Source organism: Calliphora vicina, chromosome 4 (assembly GCF_958450345.1).
Source record: "Calliphora vicina chromosome 4, idCalVici1.1, whole genome shotgun sequence".
NCBI classification, from domain to species: domain Eukaryota; kingdom Metazoa; phylum Arthropoda; class Insecta; order Diptera; family Calliphoridae; genus Calliphora; species Calliphora vicina.
In genome coordinates, this window is record NC_088783.1 from 99571965 (window position 1) to 99592396 (window position 20432).

A 20432-nucleotide genomic window follows, 5' to 3' on the forward strand; every position below is an offset into this window, starting at 1 on the left:
ATTGTATACTAAATTTAATTCTACTGCTTCAAAATATAAAGACTTGAAAAAAATAAATTGAAAGAATAAAAATAAAATAAACGGAATAACAAATTTAAAATGAATATAAAGTTTTATTGAAGAAATATGCATTTGTGTTATACAATCAAATCAAATTGATTCGAATGAATTTATATATACATAAATTTCAAATATTTTTATTGAAATTTTTATTCAAAACAAATTTAAATAAGAAACAAATATAAAATACTATACATAATTATGCTTATGATTACGAATATTGCAAACATTTTGCTGACAAATAAAAATAAAATTGAAGAAAAAAAAAACGCTTACGAAATAACTGAGAGAGAATTCAATGAAATTTGCAGACATTTTTCTTTAAATTGTGCCAAAAATATATATTTTTTAGTTGAAAAAAAAGAAAATAAAAAAAATTATTTTTTTTTGTGTGAATAATTTAAAATTAGATACATACATACATATTTTAATATGCATATATATTGCTAGAGATTTTCTATTTGGCGATTTTCTGTCAATTAATTTTCTTATTTTCTATTTTTTTTTATTTGATATTTTAGATTTAGAATCTTAAGGATACTCCGAACGAAATAAATTTATAAATATTTTATTACAATTTTTTCACAACTGTCTTTTTTTAATTTGTTGTTAAATTCAATGAGCAATTTTTATTGAAAATTACTTTTCTCAAAACCCCCTCCCCCAACAAAAACAACAACAACAACAACACTAAAACAATAAACTAGAGAATATTCAGAATTTGTTCAACAACTGCGATTTTTTTTTTGTTAAAAGTAGTTCATAATTAGTTTAAAACTCCCTCTAAAATAAACAAAATAATCAAGAAATATATAATTTAACAAATTACAAAAACAAAATAATAATAATAAAAATAAAAATTGAAAAGAAACGAATAATTTTTTAACGGTTAAAACGTCATTTTAAATACAGTAACACGAATTCAAAATGATGATGGAGAACGGTCTCTCCATGGAGTATGGAGATGGTTATATGGAACAGGAAGAGGAATGGGAGCGTGAGGGACTTTTGGATCCTGCCTGGGAGAAACAACAAAAGAAGGTAAGTTTTAATTTTTAACTAATTTGGATTAGTTTTCAACTTTGTATTTAAATGAAATCTTCCTCCCACTCAAATACAAATTGATTTTATTGATTTTATTTATTTTTATATAAAAAAATTAAGAAATGGAACATAAAATTAGGTGGTATTGATATATAATTATATATACATACATACATTCATACATACATATATCTAGATATATTTTTACACACACCCAAATAATTTTTAATGGGTTCTTACTTATACTCACAAAGATCCTCTATAATATCTCTATATTATGTTTATACATATATATGCGTATCATTCAGCATGTATATATGTATATTATAGTATATATATACATATATATATAGTCTACTCTATTTTTCTTTAACCAACACTCTCTTAATTTTAACCTGAATATACATATTTTCTTTGGGGTTTCATTTGTCAGTATTTTCTTCATAGATCTTTTTACTGATCTGAACAACAACAACAACAACAATAAATAGAATAAAAATGTTTTATAAATAAATAATATTTTGTCGCTTTTGCAAGATTTTTCATCAAACAACCAACCCACCAACCAACCAACCACCCACATACATTTCATTTTTTTCTAATTTTTTTTTGGGGTATTGAGTGCCATAAAAACATTTCGAATTTCAGTATTTAAAAAGATTTCGCTACGTAAATAAGCTTTTTCATCTTTTGAATGCCAACGAAATTGTACAAAATTCTAATAGAAATATTTCACTTGTTTTATACATATTTCCTATGCTAAACCCAACAATTCTCCCTTAAAATTCCATTTCCTTTTCCTTACACCACAAACAACACCAACCACACACACACCTACCCCCCTTTATGTCTACTTCCCTTTTCCTAAATGAGTTTCGTTTTTTTTTAATTTTTCTATCTATACTCATTTGCATCTCTGTCATACATACAATTTTTCGATAAAGTTTGAATATATTTTGTAGAATTTCGACAAAATACGAAAAAGCTTTTTTTATTTTCTTTAAAAAAAAATTTTAAAAATAGAATTTTTCAATTCTTTCATCATTTTGTGTGTGTATGTGTGTGTTTCACGCAATACTTTTATTGTTTTTCTTTAAAGAATTTTCCTCTCTACTTACACGTACATACATATGTATGTACGTGTGTATCTATATCAATACTAAAAGAAATATCTTTCAGATACATACTCTATGTATAGTTTATAATACAAGAAAATACATATTTTTTAAATCGCTATACAAACATATATTCATACATATTTATAGTTATTTTTTTAATGTCAAAATTTTATTTAAAAAAAAAATAATACAAATTATGAAATAAACATTTACATATACATACATTGTGTATGTATGTCGAAAGTTTTTGCTAAAATAGATTATTAACCCATTCTATGCCAATTTTTGCCTGACCATGTTTAAGAAGAAAATTAATTTTTTAACCACAAACTCCACTAAAATTCATATTAATAACTAATTAAACCCATCGAAATTTTGATGTTTTAAATTTGCAAGAAATTTGCAATTTTCAGGCTCTCTTTTTATAGAAGTTTCAAACCTAGTAATTAATGAAATAATTAGAATTTTGTATCAATTGCATTTATATTTCTTCCTTGCAGCTTCCAATACAGCTTTTCACAACATTTGACTTACGAAATGGTTAACAAGTGCAGTAAAGTAACGCAAAGAACTGCCTACTGTTACCAGGAAGCTCCCAAGTCATTGTGACTAGGCCAGGAATAACGAACAAAAAATCATGTAATATTTCAGTAGTTTCGTAAGCACTTACCGAAAAGCTCTCCGATTGTACTGAAGCAGAAGTACTCCTTACTTTTCTGAATTTTACACCATTTTGTAAGCTAAATATTGTGAGAAGCTGTAAGGAAGCAAAAACGATGTTTTACCAATTTGTATTTTTTTCCGATTGGTTGTAATTGTTTCAACAACATCTTATTACACTTGTTTAATTTTGTGTTAATTTCAGGAGAATGGAATTTGTATACCTACTACCAACTATTTATAAACAAAACGGGTTGAGCAATACCACCCATAACAAACACTCTAGAAAGTGCTTAAATATTTGAAAATAGCTGAACCGGGTCCAACATCTGTTTTATATTGCATTTCGATCTCGATTTTAATATACAGTGTCGGAAAAAGTCGGTAATCCAACCTTCAATGTTAATACATGTGGTGGCAGTTCGGCTGGTTCCAATGTATTCAAAAATTCAGTAGGATAATTGACGACTTGTTCTTCGTTCATTACTATGTCAATAAATTTGTATTATATTTTTTCGCCAGGCACTTTCAATTGTATTAGGTCATCGAGTCTGTTAACATCTTAATTTTTTGATGCCAAAATTGCACAGCCAATCCGGGAGCGATTGGCTTCTAGTTAGTCTTTCGATATGCTGTTGAGGTGTCTCCGCAGTTATCGATGAAGATGCATTGAGACGCATATGTGAAGCAGTGATTCTCGTTCTCTTCTGCGGCTCTAGACGTAGGAAACAAATTTTTCAAATATTAAAAATCTAAAAATTTCATCAAAATCGGTCCAGCGATTTTTTATATATATAGATGGCATTAGCGGTATAATGTAAAAATTTGATTTTGCTACACCCCTCCGCCCACAGACCAAAAATCAAAAATCTGACTTTACAGTGTTACCCGCTGAAGATTCCTTGAAAATTTCATTAAAATCGGTCCGGCCGATTTTAATGACATACATACCCACATACAAACATCCATTTTTATAAATATGTATACATATGTATGTAGATGAAAAATGTTTGTATCAGAAAATTCGAAAATCTTCTTTTCGAATGGACCTAATGTAGTATTTTAGGTGTCTAAAACCATATTCAGAAAATTTCCTTTTTACTATTAAGACACATCCGAATATTGTTATAATTAAAATCGAAGATAAAATTTACTCATCTTTGAAGTTATTAGCTTCGACAGGCGTGCCATCAAAAATCAATGCACGAAATCCATAACTTCAAACGAATTACAAATAGTATAACGGCAAGTGTCAGTGCTAGAGATGGATTTTTAATTACTTTATTTTCATGTATTTTTCATCCCGATCCTCCGATCTCTTGTAAACAATTTAATTTTTCTTTAGTTTTTTTAGCTTCATAATTAATATGTATTATGATGATAATTAATGAATAATGAACAATTTCAATAATTAGTTTTTCTGGAAATGTGCAAAATAATACTCGTAGATAGTACTTATCTGAAACATGTCAAGTTAATTGAGCAAAAAAATAAATATGTACACATTCTTTTAAGAATATTAGCAGAATATTGAATATTGTGATTGAAATATATCTAATTTTCTCCACAATCAAAATGATGTCACTCTCCACTATATATTTTGTGATTTTGTGATCGAAAGAACAATGTTTTTCTGATATTTTTGTTGATTTTATTTTTAATTAAAATCCATTTCTACTGTAAATCAAGGCCGTGTTAGAATAAAACAGCTGCTATACTAAAAACTATATATCTATGTAGTTTGGTGTGCTATAGAGTATTTAGTACTTACTGGTACTTTATTTATTTATTTCCTTTTCTATGTAGATCAGAATACGTATTTTTCGAACAAGATTATTTTTTCATACAGAGTAAAGCAGACGATTTTCTGATAGAGGGACGCTGAGACGAATGTACAAACCTACATGTGTGCTGCGTACTCACCTGAGAAATGATGCTTTAATTAAAACAACATTTTTATTTTTTTTTATTTTCAAAGATAAAAAAAGTACAAAATGTAAAAATAATAAAAACATAGGAAAAAAGAATATAAGTAGATAAGACATAAATTAAATGGTACCAAATGACGTGAAATTTTTTAAGCACATATTTATTTTTGTATGAAGGTACTTGAAGAGGAGCAAGAAAACAAAATACAAGTATCATAGTTACAGTGATTGGCAATTGAAATGAAAATATGTATTATAATAATATTGGGAATATTTTGAAATTGTTAATGTTCTTTTTTATGTATATATCGAGGGCCTATATTTAAAATCCTCTATCTTTGATTTTCACGAAAATGACTTTTTGATGGTAAAATGTTCAGTAAAACAGCCCTCATATATGGTGTGAATTTTATAACAAACATGTTTTGTTTATGCTGTTTTATTTGCATTTTGTTATTTCACTATCTTACACAAATAATTTTTCTGAATGCAAAACACTCCTCTATCTTTTCAGAAAAATTTATTTTCAAATATTTTTTGAAATAATTTCCTCAATCAAACTTCAAAAAAATTTACAAAAGCAAAATAAAAACATTTTTTCTATAATTTTTTGTTTAATATTTTATTATTAGACGCTATCTTAAATAAATCACGTTAAAAACTGACATATGGCATAAATGAAATCAAAATAATTAATTTTTATTAAATTTCATACATACACATTGCAAATCACTCTTAAACAAATATGTATATCGAAATAAAATGTTTCTAAACCACTGTGCAAAGCTTTATCTGTTTCATAAATTTATAAAATTAATTATTTATAATTTCCCCAATTTAGCCCGCACTGTATTTATCTAATATTTAATAACAACTTCAACATATTCCTACTTGTAATTTCTTCTTGGGCATTATTTTATAAAGTGATAAATTTATTGTACAATAAATATGTATAAAATTGTTTACATTAACTCATTATTACTAGAGTTTCTCGCAGAACAAATTTTGCAGGCATACCACTCAAAAATGGTGTCTACTCGGAAAAACGGGGGAGTTTTTCCCCTTTTCTCATTTCTCGGAATTTTTGATTTTTGATCTCCCGGAATTTTTGATTTTTTTTTCTTTAAAAAAAATCAGCCAAATCGCTCCAGCCGTTCTCACGTGATGACATTACATACATGAACCATTTCATTTTTATATATGTATATAGATATAAAGAAGATACAGTAATACAATAGTGATCGAAAGGGGGATCGAGAAGAACTATAAGTTTTTCCAGACTCAAAGAACTGCAATAAAACAAACCCCTGCATATATTTCGTGTAGCATAGTGTTGTTTTTGAGAAATAATTTCATGTCAAGTAAACTAACTTTTTTAGAGGATGTAAAATTTTGGCATTTTGGCCAAACAAGTGTTTTTTTTCTTATCCATGTAACTTATTGCCAATTGTTCTTAGCAAAATGTGTCCGAAATAGTTTAGATAGCTATTTCTTCAATCTTTGGACAAAAAAAAATCAAAAACTTTTTTGACTTTTTTTCAAAATAGGAAATTTTTTTCTCTTAAATCTTCTAATAATTATTGAAATTTTACCATTTAAAACAAAGTACAAATCGTTAAAAAATGTTAGATCAGCATTGGAAAACCAAAAAGATGGTATACTTATTTTAAAACACCGGTTGTTTCTTGCATAATTTAGTATACACAAATTCCCGGGAATAAAATGATTTTTATTATTATTGTTTCACGGGAATTAAAAAAAATTCCGCGAAATTAGGAACCCTACACTCAAACGTGCTGAATTTTGAAAAATTGTACTGAGATCAGTAAACTGAAGATGTCAATCAAAATTGTTTATCTGATTTTTCCCGGTATTCATGGTATTCATTTTTTAAAAAACTTGCAAATACTTTTAATATAAAAAATTAATCATGATTTGGAACAAAGAGTTCGATCGAATTCTAGAAATAGTAAGTTAAAAAAAATTATTCTCCAATGTGCAATTGTACGTCTTCGATTTTTATACAAATCATTAATGATAAAATAAGTTGTTAATTAATTTACAGATTCATTTATTCCAAATATTATTATTTTTGTTCTTTTTTTTCAACTTAATATTTATTTATTGAATTTAAATCTTGGCAATTGAGCCTCATCTTAGCGGGGTGGTAGATCGGCTCTACAAAGTCTTGATTTCGTTTGGCTCTGTGCGATAAGTCGAATTTGGATGGTATTGCCATAAACTCATACTTCACTAGTGGTACTGCCAAGTCCCTGTGGATGTTTTCATTTCTTAAGAATTTTCGATTGGGCCCTCTGTATTACTTGCCGTTTCACATAATTGGATTCCATATGTTTAAATTGGTTTTAAAACACATTTATACAGGATGGCCAAACTTTATTTGTCAATGTTCTTTTAAGAAAACAATAAAGTATTTTTTTCGATATCAATAAATATTGAAAAAATTACAATAATAATGAATTTGTCATCCCTAACGTATGTAAATATGTATGTTAGGGATGGTAAAACTTCGATAAATGAAGAACAATTAAATATGGAAATATTTCTAGTTTAATAAATAAACTAATACGATATTCTGCAACGACATTCTTTTTTAAATACTCGTACATTTGTATTATTATTTAAATATTTTTCATTAACATGTGTTCAAATTGTTGGTTTTGATTGTATGTATGTCTGCCGTACATGTAATAATAATTAGAATTAATTGCAAATAATTAAAACACCTTTTCCTACATGTTTAATGTTTAAAAATACTTATGTATATTTCTTGTTTTGTTGTCTTGTTTATTTGAATGAACTAAAAATTTAATTGTACAATTAAAATACCAACCAGCCAACAACCTAAAGTTTAATTTGTTGTCATTTTTTTTTGTTTTCATTTGTTTAACTTTCTTTGTAAAATTCATAATTTTCTTAAATATTTTTATTTTCGTATTATTCATTATTCACAGTTGTTATTATTGTTTTTAATGAAATTTTTGCAAACATTTGCACAAAAAAAAAATTAAAACAAAACGAAATGAAATGTATTCGTTCAATGACATACAATTGTTGTAAATTAAAATGTGTATGAAAAAGAAATTATTATTGCCTGCATTTTCTTATACATAAATGTATAAAATGACAAATAGTGGGACGAAGAGTCAGTCAGACTTAAATTTTGTGCACATGTGTAATGATTATACATGTATTATTTTTTATTTATATCTTAAAGAAATGCAATCATTCAATAACACTATACAACAAAATCAAATTTTTTTCCAAAATTACAAGGTCCGACCGATAAATAAATGCGAAATTAGCCGTAGGCTCTCTTTTGTTATGTCTTATTTCTGACATTCTGATTGAATTTTTCGTTTTGGTGTATTCGGAGACTTATAGTAAAATTTCACGGATAATATTTTTGTGGAACAATTTAACAATTTAACCCTTTAAATCTCTGTTTTAATGGTTTTTTTTGCTCTTTTTCAAAAGAAGGACAAAAAAGACCCCTGTCTTGAGGATTTAGAGGGTTAACATATTCTACATTTTACATAAATTTGCTGAACACATATTCTTTTGCCGATTAACAATAAAAATGTGCCAGAGTTGGGAAACTTTCAAAACGCCGATACGCGTGTCTTTTTTTTTGTCTCCTCTATCAAAATTTATCGGTCGGACCTTGTAATTATTTTTTGTGTTGTACAGTGTAATTTATTTACTCATTTCAAATGTCTGAATTTTTGTTTAATCATTTCCTTTTAATACAAAACTAATTTTAAAGAACATATTTAATAGTACTTATTAATGGGTTTATAAAGAGTTAGTAGCTTCGAGCTTTTCAATAAAAATAACGTTTGATTGCCATTTAAACTGCTTGATGGTAATGAATTGTGTATGCTCTTTCATCCTCATTTGTTTTTTGTAACTATGTAGTTCTATTGCAGCAAATAAATTGGCTTCTTTCGACAGATTCGAATAACATCCATGCCATATTAACAAGGTGTTAAAGATCACAAATGTCTAATATTTTGCATATATCTCGCTTATTTTGGCTCTAATTGCATTCAAAAAATAATAAGAATAGTACGGAAATTGTAATGGCAAGTGTGAATAAATTATAAGTTGCAACTAATGAAAGCACTATCTAGTATTTTATCATCAATGACATACATATTTTCTAATCACTTGTGCAACAACACATTATGTCTGGCATATTAGTTTGCCACGCCTCCTTAGGGGCATAAGATTGACGTCAATAATTGTTATTAAACTATTAAAAAAGAATAACAAAGGAAGTATTATTTTAATTATACGTAAAGATTTATGCCCTAGAGAAGAAAATACTATAAACACCCAATCTACAAAATTATTAGTTTTTAATTTAATTTCAAATTAATTTGAATATTTTGTATATGTATCCATGAATATATGTATATGTATGTATGTATGTTTCATAATATTAATATCATCTTCACACAATAATAAAATTAGTTGTCTTTCAAAAATTGATTTCGTAAATTATGAAAATTTTCTATTTAATTTATTTTTTTCATCTCCTTTAAATCAAAGACATTATGTGGGACGCGGGTGTATTTATATTTTTAAATGTGTAGGTGTAAATGTCAGAATTTCTATCTCAGTGTGTATATTTCTATGTATAAATAAAAAAAAAAAGATTCATACATTTTTTAATGGCACATTTCTAATGTGATCTTGAAAACATTTTTCTGCAGAACGAACCAAATAAAAAAAAACAAACAACTCAAATGGAAAATTTTTTATAAATAAATTTTAACTTAACAAGTTACACATACACACACACACATGAGTATTAAATTTATTAAATGTGACATTTTATTATAAATTTATTGAAAACTTAAATACAAAATAATATTTAGAAAAATTTTAATTCATTGCTAAATGCTGCTGGCAACAACAAACTAAATAATTTATGTTCTCAACAATTTTAATTTCAATATAGAGAAAACTAACGTAATATTTGAAAGATACTCGTACACAAATACTTAAATATAAACCAACACAGATACATAAATATCTACATATGTATGTATTTATCTGTCCCTGAAATAATCTATAAGGGAAAATTAATTGGTTGAATGGAATTAAGCACTACTACACTAATGAAAACAGCTTGGTTAATTACATATTTATGATGAAATATTTGTTATTTTTTTCTAATATTTTCCAATAAAATATATTATTAATATCATTACTGAAAATATTTCAAAATATTTCTACTACTTATTTCATGAAATATCAATTAAATTAAGATCTTCTTTAATATTTCTCAAAGAAACTATTTTGGAGTTATTTAAACAGAAAATAAACTTTCATAATTATACATTTGGTCAATTCACAAGGTCTCCTATAATGTCATATTGTCCTATATTTGACGACACGACTGCTCGGCTTTACCGACTCTTACGCGGCCCAGGTCTCTGCTGGTTGGTTACGATAACACAATAAACATAGTAGTATTATTTTAGAACATTTTTTGCTTGAAAGTCAATAACAACATTTTCAAACCATTATGAAATATTAGGACACTATGACAATGTGACCTGATAGGAGACCTTGTGAATTGACCAATTGTATTATTACATTTCAATACATTAAAAGGTTAAAAATACAAACAAATTAAAATCATTTTACTTTGTATATTGTACATAATTATTCAATTTCTGAAACCTGAGATTCTACGGATTATATAGTACATACATCGAGTTTTGCTATGACCTTTCGTATTACAATACCATCAACAGATGACTGGGCTAGAAACTCTGTTCTCCTGGCTAACCCAATCGATCTCTTGTCCTCATGGTTTCCCACATTTCGATTTCCATACGGAGACAGCAGCGTGAAAAATTCAAGAATAAACCGATAGTTAAAAAAATTTTTACAAGTTTTTTAACAATATTATAGTCACAGTAATTATTTATATGATTGTGGTAACTACAATATGGTTAACTTACGATTGACATGATTGTCAATCATGATGAAGCAGTATATCATAATATGTTGTTCTCAGATTAAGTGAGTTCCACAAGCCGAGAACAACATAATATGGTAAATTCTTTTTTATAAGAATTATTGTCACCAACATATACTTGTTTACTGCAATCATATATTTGATTGAGATAATCATATAAATAATTACTGTGACTATAATATTGTTAAAAAAACTTATAAAAATTTTGAAATGGTTACAGTAAACATGCGCAACTACATTTATTCTCTGTAGATATATTTACTGGGTGCTGTAAGATTGAAATTATGACAACAACTGTTGTAAAAGTTTTCCGGATGAAGTGGGGAAATCTTTTTCTATGAGACTATCTCGCTCTACGTGAGCTCACACTAGAGGTAGGTTCACACATGACAAATATTTGATGAAAAAGACGTAACCACTAAATAAAATACATTTGAATTTTTTTATTTATTTCAAAAACTTATATTACTTAGGATGATTCAAAACAAAAAATTTAGTTTTATTTTATTTGATGCTGTTTGATCTTACAAATCACTTGTAAGAGTAAACACGTCAAACAAATGTTTTTGAGGAAATATTTGCCATGTGTGACCCTACCTTGGTGCAGGATTCTTTCACGATCTGTCTCAAAAATGGGCGTCACTGACGGATCCAATAAAATTTGTCTGAATTGCCGGTTGGTTCTCACATGTAATACACATTTCTTAATAACTTTGAAAATTATCAAACTTTCTCTAATATTTCGATAATTTTGGGAAAAGTCCTATTTTCCAAAACTTCTTAAGAATGTCCAACATTTTTGATATAACATTTACTTTTGGTACCAACTTTTAAAGTTAGTAAGCGATTTTTTCTCACATTCCAGAAAAATATTATTTAACAGCATCACATATAATTGTGTATATGAAATGATCATAGTGGTTCCTATAATATAACAATAATTATTTGGGTTGTAAATGACATGTTATCTCTAAAGATCATAGTATGATCACACTAAGAAAATTTTGCATTCCCAATCATAATGAGATGCTGTGAAATTGCATTATTAAGACGAACTTCTCAACGTTGTGCATCTTTTAAGTTTTTTTATAATATAAATTATTCTCTTTAAAGGCCATTCTTATGTTGTCAATTAATTGCTCTGATAGTACCATTACTGCAAGATTTACAGAGAAAGCAATTGCAATTTGAGTGTCATTTTTATAATTAAATTTTTCAAAAAAAGTTATTAAATTTTGTTTTTAATTTCAAGGGATTAAATATGTATGTATTTATAATTTAAAATTCGCACAGGTGCAATTTAAAAACTTTAAAAACATGTGTAATTTATTTCAAAAATCAATTTTTCAAAATAACATTTTCAATATTTTTTTTATTTTATTTTTGAAAAACCTTCAAATGTCAACATAACAATAATTAAGATCAATATGCAAAATATGAAATAGATTTGTTGGAAACAAAACCAAAATTTATTTTAATGAAAAACAAAGTAGAGGCAAAGAATATTTTCTTTGATGACAATTTGACAGTTTTGTTGACAAATGAAATATTTAACATTGTATGATTACTTATTACAAAGTATGTAGCATTTAAGACAAATGTATCTACATGATTTTAGTATGTTTATATGTATGTGGCTGGTTGGTTGGTGAGCTGGCTGGCAGTCAGTCTGCAACATTAACAAGCAACATCAGTCATAGATTAGTTTGTCGAATCAAACCTAATACACAACATTATTATTTTTTTATTTTGGTTTATTTCTCTCTTCACTTTTAACTTTTAACTTTCAATTTAAAATGTTGTCTCTCTTTAAACTGTAGTTTGTTGTCGTCTTTTTATTTTTGTTTTTGTTTTTTGTTGACAGGGGGGTTGGTTAATAACACAAACAGCATCAAATTACATTCAGCCAAAAATGGATCGGCCAAGTTTAAAGTGCGCCGGTCAGAGCTTCCAAAAGCTGTAAGATCTATGAAATATTCTGAAAAAGCTTTCTCGAGTAATTGTTTCCCCTCATCTCATCTCATCACACCTTGCCACACCATGACATGCCACTTCTCTTTACACTGTTTATGTTTTGTTATTATTTGTTGTTTAAATTATCTGTATTGTCTGCCTGCGAGAACATTCAAAAGCATCTAAAGGAGGGAGTGGTAAATGTTTTGCTCAATCTTTAATTATTTTGCGCATGCGCATAAAAAGTCTACAACTAGCTAACGAAAGCTCTCAAGTAGAGTCCGCCATCGTAGTCTTTGAAATACAATAGAAAATATTGTTTTTGGACACGATCTCTAATGGGAATGTGAGTGAGTGGGTATGTGTTCAATGTCTCATGCAGGAGCACAATGGTATTCTCATATTGAGATACGTTGTATGTATATACAAACATTTGGATACATATGTACATATTTATGTACTATATAGTTTTATTTATATAGAAAAACGAATGTCAGGTGCCGTCACTCATTTTATTTTGACAGTTATTTTGTTTTGTTGTTTTTGCTGTTCTGATTTTAAATATTTCATAACATTCTGTTGGACTTTACAAAAATAAAAATGGCAACAGACACAAAAATACCATTATTATTTTTAGTACATCACAGTATTATATAATTTATTTTGTCTATTTTGAAAAAAACAAAAATTTAGTTTTTTATTTTATCTTATTTTCTAAAGATTGTATATGTAGGTACATCCATATGTATTTATTAAATTTATAATCTTTAAACGAGTCCACGAAAATAAAATCAAAACAAATGTAAAATGTTTTGTTTACATTGATGAGACCTTTAAGAATTAAACGCTGCCTACAGGTGTACGATTAGGAGTCATTATTCATTATGTTATTTTTATATTCAATGCCATCATTAAATATCGAGGGTGGAATTTAAATTTGTCATTTCGTTTGTCACTATCTGATATATTATCAAGTAGTATAGGATTTACATAATCATAATCATGTAGAAATATTAAAAGTGGTAAAATAACATTTGTGATTTCCTGATGTTTTGGTGTTGGGTATAAAAAATTCGGCACAGTCTTGTGATTTTCTTTATTCATGAACAGATTTTAAGCGCAAAAATATTTGTGTGTTTTTGTTTATTTAAGCAAAACATTTTTTGTTATTGTTCTACAACAACCAAATGAATTTATTTTTAATTTTTTGGTTCAATTGTAAATTTTTTTGAAGTGAATTAGTCATCTTCCTCAACAAAATTTGTATTTAAATTTAAACTTTATTTTGTTGTATAATTTGTTTTGTATGTATTAATGTTTATACTACTTATGTACTAGTAAATACATAAATAGCTATTGATTGTATATGTATTTACTTCATATACGAGTACATACATACATATGTACTTTAATAAAAAGGCGTCCATTGATGAAATTTCTTTAAAAATAATATTTAATTTCATCTCTTTTGTTTACAATTATTGTTATGACTTGTAAATTAAAAATAAAATTAACTGAAACATTTAGGTCATTTAAATTATACAAATATGTACATATTTACATAAATTTAGATACATATGTGGGTTGTAGTTATGTATAATGTTGACCAAATGATACATTACTTTTCTTACCGACTGTATGTTTACGATAATAACTGGGTACTGAATAAAAATCTATTTTTAATTCAATTTGTTTATACACATAAACATTTCAAAAAGTGGGTGATAAATTCAAGAGATTTTTCTAAATTCAATGAAAATGAAATATTGAAATTTCAGAGAACTAAATTGAAAAAACCCCATGGCCCATAAGCACAGTCAAACACTAAAGTCGGTTCTTTTCAAAAAAAAAACAACTTTAACCCTTAAATGCATGATTTTTACTTTTATTTTTCTATAAAGTGTCAAATATTTAGTTGATTTTTATTTATTATATTTTCTTTAGCTTTAGTTTGATTTAGAATTTCGTTAGCTGAAACTTTTCGTACTCCATTTGATTTTTCTGAATTAGTATCAAGGTTATATTCGTCTAAAATTAAGTGGAACTGGAATGTAGACAATTGGCAACAATACGCATTAAAGGGTTAAAATAAAATCCTGCTTTTAATTATTTTGCAACCATACTAATTTTATTGATAACTGTTCAATAATTGCAAAATCTCTACCAATATCTTGTAACTTAAACATTTTTACTTTTTGCCGAACTGTTTTACGTGGCGAAGTACAGCTGATGCTGTTGTTAAACTAGTTAATAACAGCTTCAGCTAGTTTTATATTTTTTTATACATATCGCTCATTTGCGCATAAAACATTCAAAGTCGTTTTTCTCGAAAAGACTTTTTTTGAATTATGACGTTGTTGCAGCACATGAGCGATATGTAGGTAAATACAGTGCCGGACTTAAATATTCACACAGCAGACAGATTTATCATTAATCTTCCATATTTTTTAAACGAGTATTGAAATATAACTAATGTTTCGAAGTTCAATTTTAAGCGGGCAAAAATATTCACACCGTTTCTAATTTTTGTTAGGAAAATATTTTTTTTAATGACTTCTTTTAATCGTCATGGCATTTTTTAAGGGACCAATTTTGTTGAGACATCAGCTCCAGTATTTAGCCATTCTTGTAACAGGACTTCTTTAAGTTGTCTGTCCAATTCATCCCATATATGTTCTATGGGATTCATGTTAGAAATAGAAATATTCCCCAAGATTTAACTTTAGATTGCATTGTAGTAGGTTTTCTTTTAAAATATTAAGGTACTCAGTTTAATCCATTGAAAACTAAGTTTCCTACACCAGATGCAGCCATATAATCCCACAACATGACCTCCGCCATGTTAGACAGTGTTTACTACACTACTCCAAACTCTTACTCTACCGTCCGATTGAAAAATATTAAACTTTTATTCCTTCAATGTTTGATTAAATTTTTAAAGTACAAGTTCAAAACTTTAATTCGACTATCTATTATACAACCTCCAATAGTGCTAAAAAATGTCGCTGAAAGCTCTTTTTAAATCATGTATGAACATCTAGAATCGAACATTCAAAGGATCAGGGAGCGGAAATCGTAGATCGATTAATCGAATAAGTTATTCTTATACGGTTGGTAAAGCAACCGATTAAAACGTGTTTATAACAACGGTTCGTCACTTTTCATTTGTCACTTTCTCACATTAAACCACAATTATTTCCTATTGGCATTTTTGCAACAAAGGACAGATAAAAAGTAAAGTTGTATGCCCCCATGTTTACAAAAAAAAAAAATATAAAATAAAATCAATTATGAATATGAAAACAAAATATGTAAATAAAAAAATTAAGAAAACAAATGCAAGAGGCAGAACCAGAGTCAACAAGTAAATATTAAAAAAAATAAAAAATTAAAAGAATCAAAATAAAAACAAGAGATACTCGTATTAAAAACGAATAAGAAATATTGTCTTGTGGTGTGGAGTGGTGTGTTGTGATGTGTTAGTGTACATATGGTGGTTACCAGTTTGTAACCTGCTGCTCCATATCTGTTCTTGCTATTACCTCTACGTACTGCTGGAAAACGGTACATTTAAATGAAACCGGCTTTTTTCTCTCCCTCTCTGCACTGAACGAATTCTTTAGAATGTTGTTATTTTAACAGCTTATGAACGAAGAAACGAATGTCGTTTTTATATTTCTTTCTCTTATATAATACAGTATTAACCCCTTAATGACCCATTTACTATGTTGAATGAGTTGCATTTGATCCAGCCAGGAATCATAGTTTTAAACAATATATGTTTTTTTTTATTTTTTTTTTTTTGCAATTAAATTGTAAATCATGTAGCATCTTCTTTAATTTTGTCGTTGGCGATTCTAAAGAAACCAGTAAAATTGTCGTTGTTGGGTGATGCATGCAACACTCCACTCCACTCCAATGCACTGTACCGTATTGTTAATATAAAGTTGTCATCACTTCCATCAACGTCATCATTATATAAACTTGATTCTTATTATTTTGCTTTCTTCGTTTAATAGAACATGATTAAAAGTATGTTTGGTTTTTATGGTCAGCTCAAAAAAAAAGCAATAACTGGTAAATTCAGAGGAAAAAAAATAATGAAAATTAATAATAAAAAAAAACTCAACGGTTTGTTGTCAAGTGTTAAGGTTAAGTGTCTAAGCATGCGTAAATTCATTTGACAATAATCCCTGTATGTACATGATTTCATAAAATTTTTTAATCATCTGCTGAGATGATTTTAAATGTTTGTAGAAACTCCATTTACTACAGATGTATTCCAGTAAACTACTAAGGACTAATTCGTAATCGGAAGAGATAGATAACTGTTATCAAGTTTCTTTTGTTTTATTTAGAATTTTATCACCAATATAGCTGATATTTTAAAAATAAATTTCGACCCTCCGTATTTATATATAAAAAAATTTAAAAAAATAAATCAACTCTTCAACTAATAGAGATAACCTACACTTGTAAGCGTATTTTTTGTAGATCTTCTCAAGGATTATTTATATTTAAAATTTCAACTCATTCGGATAATAAATGGAATTTTGGCGATTTTTTTAAAAAAAAAAGCTGAACAAACGTAAACGGAAGCTGAACAAACGTAAAACACCTCAGCTCAAACCATATGAAATTTCGTGACAATATGTCCAATAGTTCCCAAGATACCGAATTATTTCCAAAAAAAAAGTTTCTAAGCCACAATAGTTAGAAAGAGATATGCGGCGCAAACTGAAACCAAAACGACGAAAATCGAAGGACTAACACGCAACTTCGGAGCCATGAGACGGAAACTGAAACAAAATCGACGCAACTTCGAAATCACAGACATTTTAAAATGACGGAAACCGGGATATTCAAATAAAACTTTATTTTAATTAATTGCCAATAAACATTTTTGCTGGATTTCAAGTTAAATGCTTTGAATCAGTATCAAGCAATTGAATTATAGTTGTACTACACTTTATATCAATAGCGTTATCCAGTAAAAAGGAAACATAAATTCGAGCCACATTTTTTTATTTGAAAAATATTTAATTTTTTCAAGTTTAAAAAATAATTAAATTTGCATTCAATTCAAATTCCAACAAAATATTCAAGCGCTTGAATTTTTAGGGCTATAGTGCTTATTCGGTTTATAAAAAATTTAATTAAAAATATTTTTATGAATTCTTTAATATGTATGTATGTTTACAGCTACAAAAAAAAACAGAAAACATCAGAGTAAGGAGTGAGATCGAAAAATTCTTAACATATAAAAAAGAAACCACTAAACTTACAGCTTTAATTTTTTTTTTATTTGATTGAAATTATTATTACAATTTACAAAAAAAATTATTTTTATAGTTTTAATAACTAGTGATGAAATTTTGAACCTTTTTCGGAAACCCTTCCATTAACGTTTTTATAGTGCTTTCTGTCACTTTGCTCGAACATGTAGTCCATCTCCGTTTAAAATCTACCACACTTTTGGACACCTTTTTTGTACTCTTCAATTCTCTTTTAACAAGAGCCCAATATCTCTCCACTGGCCTTAGCTCCGGGCAGTTTGGAGGATTTGCCTCTCTTGGTACAAATACCACATTATTGTTCTTGTACCACTCAAGGGCTTGTTTGCCATAGTGACAGGATGCCAAGTCAGGCCAAAAATAAGTGGACACATTATGAAGTCTTATGAATGGAAGCAGCCTTTTTTGTAAACATTCCTTGATGTAAATTTCGGTATTTATAGAGCCCGTTGTAACAAATGAGTGGCTTCTTTTGCCGCAACTGCATATTGCTTGCCATACCAAGAACTTTCTGGGAAATTTTGTCTGCTTTTGGGTCCTAAACTTTTCTTCAACATTCCCTCGAGCATCAGCAACATAAAATTTTTGACCTGGAAGTTGCGAAAAATCTGCCAGAACATACGTTTCGTCATCCATTATGCAGCAAGAATATTTTTTTATAAAACTTGACTTCAATTTCCGTGCTCTGTTTTTGGCCTCTAAATTTTTAGTAGCGTTCCTGTCAGGAACTTTTTGAGCCTTGTATGTTTTTAAACCTGCATTAGCTTTAACTTTTCGTACCAAATAGTCCGAGCACTGAGCTAACCGGGCTGCTTTCCTACCGGATGTGTTGGGAGCTCTTTTGAAAATGCGTTCTATTTTTTTGGCTTTAGAAACATCATGTGGACCATTCCTTCTACCTGAACCAGGTTTTCTATCAACTGACAAGTTCTCCCGGTACTGTTTAATAACATTGGAAACAGTTTGACGGCAGACCTTTGTATGCTTGGCCAACTTTTTGTAAGACCAAGTTGGGTTTTGTTGAAAATATTTAATAATTTCAGTACGCACTTTTTTCTGGTCACTCATTTTAATCAGATTAACAAAAAAATTAATATAATTGACATTACACATAATAACTGACATGTTTTTCAAAGGTAACTTGATCAAAAAAAAATTCAAATAATACTTGGGTTAAAAAATGTAATGAAAAACGTGTGTTAAGAATTTTTCGATCTCACTCCTTATCTGTGAATAAAACAATTCGAATTCATCTGTCAAACACTTTACTTTACCACCTCTCTATTCAATTAATTTGTTCAGAGCTCTTAAAAAGTGTGGGATTCAAATAGAAAATCAAAAAAAAAGAATAATGCTCAAAGCAGCATTTAGTAAAGATATCAAATCAAATATTTGTTTAATCTAATGTCAGATATTTAGCAGATTTTCTAAATGTTGTGTCACTTTTTATTGAGGTGATATGTACCATAGAGTTGCTGTGTTTGTGTGCAACGAAACAAATTAAAAAAAATTTAAGCCGGTGATAGTGTTGCCATAAAAAATAGCGGTTGAAACGGCATTAACTTGTTTTCTTCTCTTCTCTTTTTTTGTTTGATCGGAGATGGTTTTGTGAAATGCATTTTCTGGCCATATACAATAATTTCAATAATAATCCATTTTAATTCTTTGAAAACCAATGTGCTGGACCCAATTCCTCTTTATAGAGATTTCGTCTTCTTCTAATTTGTTGTTGTTGTTATTGCATACGATCATGACGCTAGCTGAAGTGTGCGTGTGTTTCTGTGTTGTTAGCCACTCACTCGTATTGGGAAGAGTATGATCATGATGATGATCCGTTATAATGCATTTTAATATTAAACGTGTTACTTCTTCAGATTTTTGTTTTCTTTTAATTACCATATACTGTTTTAAGTTTTATTAAACATCTTCTTTTCATTCAATTATTCTGTAAGAAATAAAATAAACAAATATCATTTCACATGACGTAAATGTCATTCCTAAAGAAAATGCATACAAATATTCTGAAAGTACAATATATCTGAGTATTTTAGAACTGAATTACTAATATGTACTCGTATAACAAAAAAAAAATAAGACAATATTTACTACTGTAGTAAAGAAATTGTTGATTGTAAATTTAAATTAATGCAATAAAACCCATTTATGTTTAATATACACATTCGAGGGCAGGCTGAAAGTTTTTTTAAATCCATTAGTTAACAATAAAGAAGCGGCCACTTAAAATCGGTACGCACTTTAGTAATCATAACAAGGCCCCCTGTTATTAAAATCTAAAAAGATTTACATACGTTTTTAACGACAAATCTACCGTTATTCTGCAATGAATTGCAAGTCATTA

The 20432-nt window shown here is 27.9% G+C and overlaps 1 protein-coding gene across 5 annotated transcripts in view; it reads left to right on the top strand.

Annotated features, from left to right (window-relative positions):
* The window catches only part of Actn (alpha actinin), an 80010-nt gene that overhangs the window by 42978 nt on the left and 16600 nt on the right, over positions 1-20432 (top strand). For 3 of the 5 annotated variants that reach the window (XM_065509818.1, XM_065509814.1, XM_065509817.1), the window contains exon 2: positions 582-1101. In XM_065509818.1, coding sequence (XP_065365890.1) covers positions 988-1101 — 114 coding nt within the window. In that variant the 5' untranslated portion in view covers positions 582-987. The remainder of the gene's footprint in view (positions 1-581; positions 1102-20432) is intronic. The other 2 variants (XM_065509816.1, XM_065509815.1) reach the window with 1 other exon arrangement.